An 8,897-nucleotide genomic window follows, 5' to 3' on the forward strand; every position below is an offset into this window, starting at 1 on the left:
GCAGTTTTTTCTGTCTCGAGTGTGGTGCCAGGGGTGGGTTCTACCAGCCCATTCCCTGTCCTTTCAAGAGCAGGGACCTTGAAAAGCAGCTCTGTCTCTGGGAAGGAATTGTGCTTTCTCAGTCTAACAGAACCTTTCTATTTGTTTAAAATCTGTTCTGCTGACTCTGGGGGCTGTGAGTGGGAGGTTTGCTTTAGGCACCAGCGTGCAAGTGCGTGGAGTGGGTGTTCTCTGCAACTCTCAGTGCTGAGAAGGTCTGTAATACTACTGTTTATTTCATACTGTCCCACCTTTCCCTCGCTCCCCATCAACGCACACCACACATGGTACAAATGAATAGGGGAGGATGTTTTTGCGGTCAAAGAAACGCGTCCTCCGGGGACTCGCACTGCCACCCGACAAGACCTCTCTTGCCACCGGAAGTCACTTCGTTTTTCACGCAGTCCGTGGTGCACTGTTGGACACAAAGGATTACTTGGGCTGGGGGAGAATGTGGAAAGTGTCTCGCAGCATTTAAAGTACCATCAGGTTACGCAGAAGAGGAACCTGAACCCCAGCTCGCAGGAAGGTAAAGCTAGATGGGATGAGTAAGCCAGACCTCAGTGCTCTCTGGAAGGCATATTTCATCTAAGGGCTTAGTTTTGCTTTGGGCACCACTCTTTTCCGTCCAAGTGTCAGGAGCAAAGCAGTGTTCCATTTTGTTTTTGTTTTTATTTCATTCAGACTTCTCTTCTTATGCTAATGATATCATCCCTGGAAGACTGAGATGTAAGAAGAGGTGTATCACCTTTGGATCTCTTCTAGAATTACAGCAGCCAGAGTGGTATGGGTGCAGTGGGGATAAAAGCCAAAAGGTAGAGGGGAGGAAGGAGGGAAGGGGAGGGCACCAGGAGGGAGGGAGGGAACTGGTTCTTTTGCAGGCTGCTTATTTTCTTCTTCCTCCTTCCTCAACCCCTAGACCCCCCTTCCCTATTTATAAATCAAATAACTGGAAATTCAGACTTAAAGGAACAGTTGTTTTCCATTTATTGATGGTGTTCGTTTAAAAGTCATTTGTCTGCACTTTCTGACCAATTGCCCTACCCCCATCAGTCACAGATAAAAGCCAACCTTGGCATTGGCATTAGACCATTAACTGGTTAAGAATGAAAACACACAGGGGCACCTGGGTGGTTCAGTTGGTTACGTGCCCAACTCTTGATTTCAGCTCACATCATAATCTCAGGGGTGTGAAATGTTGTCCTGCATCAGGCTCCGTGCTCAGTGGGGTCTGCTTGAGATTCTCTCTTTCTGCCCCTCCCCCCCCACTCTCTCTCTCTCTCACACACACACACACACACTCTCTCTCAAATAAATCTTAAAAAAAAAAAAAGGAATGAAGACCCACAGACCCTGCCCACCACCATGTACCAGCCACGTGATCTTCACCCTCTTTAATGTTCTCATCCGTTTCAAAGAGCAGAGGAACTTGGCAATGTGTGAAAATAATTTCAAATGTGAAATCCAGTCATGCAAAATAGTGATGGGCCACACAGCTGCCTGCCAGGCTGGTGAGAGCTATACGGAAAGCATATGGTGTGAGTATCTGGGGAAGGGAGGACTGGATTCTCCCGACCTCTCTCTACATGGGGGTTTTAAAGCTTATGCAATGATGTATATCGGAGGTATTTGGGCAGAAGGGTAGGGACTCTCAACCAAACCAAAATATAAGATTCAAAAGCCTGGACCTTATCTTAATGCCCTTAAAAAGTGATTCTGAGTATTTTTTTAGTTATTTCCCATCCACTTACACATTGCTTTTCATTTCTCAAGGTAATCTTTTTTTTTTTAAAGATCTTATTTATCCATTTGAGAGAGCAAGTGAGAGAAAGCATGAGAGGGGAGAAGGTCAGAGGGAGAAGCCGACTCTCGGTGGAGCTGGGAGCCTGATGCTGGACTCAATCCCAGGACTCCAGGATCATGACCTGAGCCGAAGGCAGTTGCTTAACCAACTGAGACACCCAAGTGCCCCACGTTTCTCAAGTTAATCTTATGCCCAAACCAACTCTGTTAATTAGGAAGACAATCTTTCACCGTCCCTCTACGGTTCTAACAAATTCCAGACTCCTCAGGATCTGTGGGTCTAGTTGTCCAAAACATAATTATGATGAAAACAAAACAGAGTGGCCTCAGGACAGCAGGGAAGGCCAGAAGTGGGATCATTTCTGCAACACAGGAAATGGAGCCCAAAGGGGCAAAGGGAAGAAAATAATTTGAGGAAGGCACAGTTTTGGCAGTGTCTCATTACAACTTCCGGCTGATCGTGTATAGCCAAACCAGAGACATCTGTTTGGAGTTTACAACAGAAACAAGCTCACAGAAAGCCTGAAAACACACACACACACACACACACACACACACACACACACACACACACACACCACTCTACCAGTTCTTGTCTGCCTTGACCTCCACACTATTCCCCCACTGGGTCACGCTGGGTTGTAGAAGGGAAGGAAATAGGTTCTTCCGCCGGCCTCCCCACCGGCCCCACCTGCGCCATGACTCATTCGCGCCATGATCAGAACTTACCAACCTTCCTCTCTCTTGACTTTCCTCCAGGAAAAACAGAGATGGCCCCACTCCTCACAGAGCCCCAAGCCACTTTCTTTAGGTCTCAGGTTGATCTTTAAAGCCCCTTGAGCTGTTTGTAAGGGAACAGGTGACCCACAGAAGAAGGTGATAAAATCTCAGATGACCCTGAAAGCCACTCCTTCCTAAATTACCTCACAAGTCTGAGAGTGAGTAACAGAACTCACCCTGTACCTCCAAGAATGAACTCCGAGAGACCAGAAAAAGTCCACACCGCTGCAGTTTACTGCATGAAGAATATGGGAGGATAGGCTCAAAGAGAAGGCAAGGACTGGCCCCAGCCGCTGCACCCACCCTGGTGGAGAGCGACAGAGGCCCTGGAGTATGCAAACAGCGGTTCCCCTTCTGGAATCACCTCCAAGCACCTCGAAGGCCAAACCCTGTCCTACCGCGCCATGGCACCGATGGCCAGGCCCTCTTCCAGCCCTGTGGCCCCCCAGCATTTTCAGCAGCACTTCCAGACGCTCACCTGTTCGGTGATATTGTCCTCTTTATTCTCTCCCCTCTGGCGTGCAAACACAACCAGAGCAGTGCTACTCTTAAAAAATAACAAAATGTTTTATACCCATTTCTGTATATACAGCTGAACAACATTTTACATGTCCCTTTTGCACAGCAAAAGATATAAACATTTAGCTCTGAGAACACAGTTATGTACAAAAAAAATGTCAAAAATACTTCACAACAGTGCAAAATATTTTACACAGTATCATGGAGGGAGATCTTTTGAGCAGGAGGAAGGTGTGTATGTTTTTAAAGGAAAACTCCTTTTTTGTTGTTTTAAAGATATTAGACTTCTTTAACTGTAAACAAAATGCAACTTTCTTCCATTTCCCCCCACCACCATCCCCAAACAATTATTTGAGGAATTTGGCAGAATTTCAAGGGTCTGAGTCTGAGGTAAACAACCCAAGCTCTCGCACCAAAAAGACTGGGGGCAAGGAGGTGGCATTACAGCCCCAAACGTTGCGAGAGAGAGAAAAAAAAATGTTTTTTAATGACATGTCAATGACAGCGCCAGGCCGCTCCCTGTTACTGGGTCCGGTGGGGGGGGGGGGGGAGGAAATTAACCCCTCTTCCTCAGGCCCCAGCTGCCCCACAAACAGGAAACTGGCCTGCCGGCAGGCATCCCTCCCTAACCAGCGGGCTCTTTTCTCACAATCCGCCCGCCCCCTGCCCCCACCCCCAGCCCCGTCTCTCTCTCCCTTCCTGCAGTCTGACCCCTTGCACATCTCCACACGCAACCTGAGCCCCGCTTCAAACAGAGCCAAGTGTGCTGAAGGAGAGGGCCAGGGTAACTCTCTGGGCCTCAAGTGTCCCATTTCCCCTTTCCTGGGGCAGGCGGGGGACGGAGGAGATGGGGGTTGTCCAAAAGACAGGTGGGAAGTCACGGTGGGGCGCGAGGGGTGCGCGCAGGGGGCTGCTGAGATCTCAACCCGAGTGGGGCTCCTCTGAGTTGGCGCCGTCGTTAGGGCCCGACCGGTCCGCTGCGGTAGCCGGGGAGGTGGCGTCCGGGCCCCCGCCTTCGATGGAGCTCTCGCTGCCGGTGCTCTCGCCTGACAACAGGCGGGTCACCCGCAAGTCGGCCTGCAGGCTGCGCACGTCGTTGCCGAAGCTGAGTTCTCCCAGGTCGTTAATAAGCTGAGACAGCTCGGCCTTCATGTCCGAGGCGCTGCCCAGCAGCAGAGGCGGCGGCCCAGCCCCAGGGCCCAGGGAGACCCCGCCGCCCCCTAGTGCCTCCTCGCGGCCACTTTCCAGCGTGTCCTGCAAGTCCCCGCATTCCAAGTGCATGGCCACCACCAGAGCTCGCTGCCCCTCGGCGTCTTCCGCTGCCGCGTCCCCCTCCTCAGCACGGTCCGCCTCCTCCTCCTCCTCCTCCAGGCAGCTCTCCGTGTGCTCCTCTTCCTCTTCCTCCTGCAGCTCCTGCTCCTGCTGTTCACCGAGCAAGTCCTCGGTGATGGAGCCCAGTTTGGGGGCGCTGCGGCTGCGTTCCACCGGTGGCTTGTAGCAGCAGGGTCCGTGCAGGAGCAGCTTGCGCAGAGGCACTAGCGGGATGGTGTGCGCGCCCACCAGCTCCTGCTGCTGGTGACGCGCATCGTCCCTCCGCTTGAGCCGTTTAAATTCCGCCAGCGCGTTGGCCGACGTCTGGTACAGCAGCAGGGCCATAGCCTGAGCCTTCTCGGGCTTGGACACCAGCACCGCGTGGCAGCGCAGCATCACCGCCTTGTGCTTGAGCTCGTGCCGGTATACCCAGGCGAACACCTTGGGCAGCCGCGCGTCTGCCACGCAATAGGTAACGCGGTGCAGCAGGTAGAGGTGGCCCGGGCGGCGCAGCGCGCGCTCCTCGGCGTGCACCATGCGGATACCCTGCGCGCTCACAGTCAGCTTCATCTTGGTGCCCTGACGACCCGCCTCGCTCTTGCTCCAGATCTTGCCCACCGCTAGGTCAGTGCAGCCGTCGCCGCGCGCCTGGATGGTGGTGGCATTGCCCAGGTAGAGCACAGTGTAAGTGGGGTCCTCGCTGGTGATGTGCAGCTTCTTGCGCTTGGAGCGGAACATGCTGCCCACCCGGCTGAGCGCGCCTTCGGGGCACGCCCGCGCCAGCGAGCTGAGCGCCGAGTAGTGCAGGCTCACCGCGTAGCCCTTGGGCTTGGACGCCTGCCGTGGCGGCGCCTCGGCCAGCAGCTCGAACTTGTGTTTCTTCCACGGCAGCATCTCCGGAGGGCGCCCCCGCGCAGTTGGGCGGCGGCGGCGGAGCGCGGGGTATGAGCCCCGCTGAGCCACCCGCCCTGGCCGGGCTCGGCCCGGGCAAGACAGAAAAATAAAACTCAGCAGGGAGTGGCCCACTGGTAGAGAGGGGCTTAGGGAGTATCGTGCTCAGGGACCCCGCCGAAGTGGGTACGGGTTAAAATTTTAAAAGAAAAGAAAATAGTCAGCTGCGAGTTGGCGGGGGGGGGGGGGGGGGGGGGGGGGAGGAGCGCGCACAGATTTACCCCAGCCAGGGCAAGGACGAGGGCAAAGAGTCTTAGGCAAGCAAATTGAGAGAAAGACGAAATCAGAGTGGAACGTTAAAAAAAGATGAGCGCGCGCAAACAGAGGGAGCCCCAGCCAAAACAGCCCGGACGGGGCGAGAATATGCAGGAACTCCTCGGTGAACGTGGAAAGGGCCCCCGCTCGCTCTCCCCCCCCCCCCCCCCGCCCCAGGGCTGGAACTAGAAAGAGCGGAAACTCGATAGCGAGTGTGCCCAGGGGTCCGGGCTCCCGTCCCCAGGGGGTGCTGGAAACCGAGAGCCCCTCGGCGGGGCTGATCCCAGAATGTGCGGCTTGCCCGGAGTGCGGTCAGATGCTGCCCCGGCTGGCCGCGGCGGGCCCGGCGCAGCACTCCGGCGGTGGCTCACTGCATCTTCGCTCCGGCCCAACGCGGGGACTCGGGCTCGGCGGGCTCACTGCCCCGGCTGGCTCGGTCGGGGCAGCGTGGGGCGCCGAGGGCGGGGCGCGCGCATGGTAGGCTCCGGGGACGGTCGCTACCTCATTTCTTCCCTCCGGGGGGGGGGGGTCCGACTCCGCTCCCGAGGTTCCCAAGGTCTGCTGCCCGCCCTTGCGGCGCGCCCGTCCGGTGCTGCGAGCGCTGGCAGGCTCGCCAGCCTCACATCCTTACGGTCCGGCAGCAAGATCTCGGGTAAATATAGGCCGGCGCGAACCATTCGCCGCGCGGGGACAGGGGAGGAACACAGAAGAGGATGCGTTTCGGGCCCAGACGCCCGGCGGGTTCCTGATCTCTTAAAGGGACCTAGTTGCAGCCATTTGTCGAAGGAAAGGGGAAACCGGTCCAATCCCGCAATTACATCTCAAATTTACCAGCATCTCATTTATCTACAGGTATCGCCAAGACCCGGGGTTACCCCCTCGGGAAAGGCGACTTGAATTCTGACACTCCACCCTCGGGCTGAATTGCAACTCACTAAATAAATGTGTGTCTACATCGAAACTTCTGGGGGAAGTGGTGGAAGATGGGATTTAGACTAATTTACTATGTAAAAAGGTTGGGGAAAGAGTGGTTCTTTCCTCGTGTGACAGCTCTCTGAGAATGACTCGTGCTGTTTAATAATGTATTTTTTCACAAGTTATTTTTCACTAAATGAAGCAAGGAAAGCCGGAAGCAAGAAAAACAGCGAGACTTATCTTTTAGGATCTTGGAGCCCTTTCTTCACAGACAAGCAGATAGTGAGAAGTGAGATGAGCGTAATGCGGTGATAGGAGTGAACAGTATTGTACAGAGTCCATAAATAAAATGTTTCTGTCCCGAATCCCTAGCAGCGGCCCTTCCTGCTCTCAGGACTCAGAGGAGACTAGTTTTCAGAGACCTATCCCATTCCTAAGTAATGCTTATGTGTGGTTAGAACTCATTTTGTTTTGGCAGGCCAGTCATTCCGTTTTATTACATCATTGACACATTTTGGGTGAGAATTCCTAGTAAAAATCCAAATGACATTTTTTTAAAGATTTTATTTATTTATTTGACAGAGAGAGAGATCACAAATAGGCAGAGAGAGAGGAGGAAGCAGGCTCCCCGCGGAGCAGAGAGCCCGATGCGGGGCTCGATCCCAGGATCCTGAGCGGGGCTCGATCCCAGGATCCCGAGATCACGACCTGAGCCCAAGGCAGCGGCTTAATCCACTGAGCCACCCAGGCGCCCCCAAATGACGTTTTTTTATTTCACTGTCTAATAATGCTCAGCCACCATCCACTAGGAATGACGATCACATTATTATCATTTTCTCCTGGGCTGCCTGAACAGCATAGCCTCAGTCCTCTGACCAGCTTGACCCTTGGCTGGTAACTCATTTCTGGGATCCTCAAACAACATGCTTGCCTCGGTGGTCTGCTCAGTGAAAGCAAAAAGACTTCAACTGGAGTGTGGGATAAATGTCCAGATGATCCTACATCAAACTGCCAAGTTTGTCCCAGAGGAGGACAACGGAATCCCTTACGCCACCAGCCTCATCCCCTGAAGATCTTGGATATCTTTGGCTTCCATGCCAAAACCACTGATTTCAGAACCCCTGCAGCCCATCCTGGAAATTCTCTGGAGCCCTACCTTTGCCAACTTTCTTTGAAATTTAAATAACCTTTTTTTTTTTTTAAGATTTTATTTATTTATCTATTTGACACACAGAGAGAGATCACAAGTAGGCAGAGAAGCAGGCAGAGAGAGAGGAGGAAGCAGGCTCCCTGCCTAGCAGAGAGCCCGATGCGGGGCTCGATCCCAGGACCCCGGGATCCTGACCTGAGCCGAAGGCAGAGGCTTTAACCCACTGAGCCACCCAGGTGCCCCATTAAATAACCTTTCTTTAAATTCTAACCCAATTTTCTCAGACTCATTGGTGCTGAGTTTCAATGTAACTTTCTTGAGTACTTTTTGGTGCCAGGCCCTGAGCTAAGAGCAGACCCAGTTCCTGTCTCCAAGGAGCTCCCAGTCCAACAAAAGATGCAAACTGCACCCAGCTCAGGCTTCCACTGAATCTAGGAGAGCACCCTGTGTCCCCTAGTGCCTGGTACACAAATAGGCACTACTTGATTGTTGAATTAATGAATGAGATATGCGTGTGAACAGGAAGACAGAGCAGGCTATGTGCCCTGAGAAAGACCCAATGTACGAAAAGCAGGAAGAAGAGAAAGTTCGTTTTGAGTAGGAAAATCAGAACAGGCTCTGCAGAACGTGGTGTGTGAGGAATGAGCAGGCTTTCTCCAGGCAGGAAAGAAGTAAAGGGCTTTCTGGATATAGAGGACAGCAGAATTCTAGAACACGAAAATGCATACACACATGCGGATGAGGGTGGAGTTTAATGATTAAAACAAGGAGAGTAGAAAGTTTCCCGGTGGTGCTTTTCAGGCCCTCCTAGTCTCTGAGGGAAGGAATGGCCTTTTCGTGTCTGAGTCTTGCCCCAGGGTGTGATGCCTTACTCCCCAGCTGCACTAATGGGCTAAAGGAGGGACACCAGGCCTGGTGCTGGAATGAACTAGTTAGTACAATAATAAGCCACTTAAGTCAAGGTGACTTCCTCTTCTGCTCGAATTCCTGGAAAATCTTGCAATGGCAATCGGGTAGACTGTATGGGCTCCAAACCGAAAAGTCTGGTAAAAAAAACAACCACACCAGATTCACCTGTGTTAAGTGACCCTTAGCCAGTCCATAATCTCGAAGTCTAAACTCTACAAGCAGATGTCATGTTCAAGCGGGTACCATTTCCAAGTTGCTCAGAGGT

General features: G+C 53.0%; 1 protein-coding gene across 1 annotated transcript; it reads right to left on the minus strand.

Moving 5' to 3' along the window:
• Positions 1–1,002: 1,002 nt before the first annotated feature.
• Positions 1,003–6,281, minus strand: FAM43A (family with sequence similarity 43 member A). The gene has a single exon (XM_046003581.1). It carries the CDS (start codon positions 5,344–5,346, stop codon positions 4,063–4,065), a length of 1,284 nt encoding a protein of 427 aa, XP_045859537.1. The 5' UTR covers positions 5,347–6,281; the 3' UTR covers positions 1,003–4,062.
• Between the last annotated feature and the right edge of the window lie 2,616 nt (positions 6,282–8,897).

Source organism: Meles meles, chromosome 4 (genome assembly GCF_922984935.1).
Source record: "Meles meles chromosome 4, mMelMel3.1 paternal haplotype, whole genome shotgun sequence".
NCBI lineage: Eukaryota > Metazoa > Chordata > Mammalia > Carnivora > Mustelidae > Meles > Meles meles.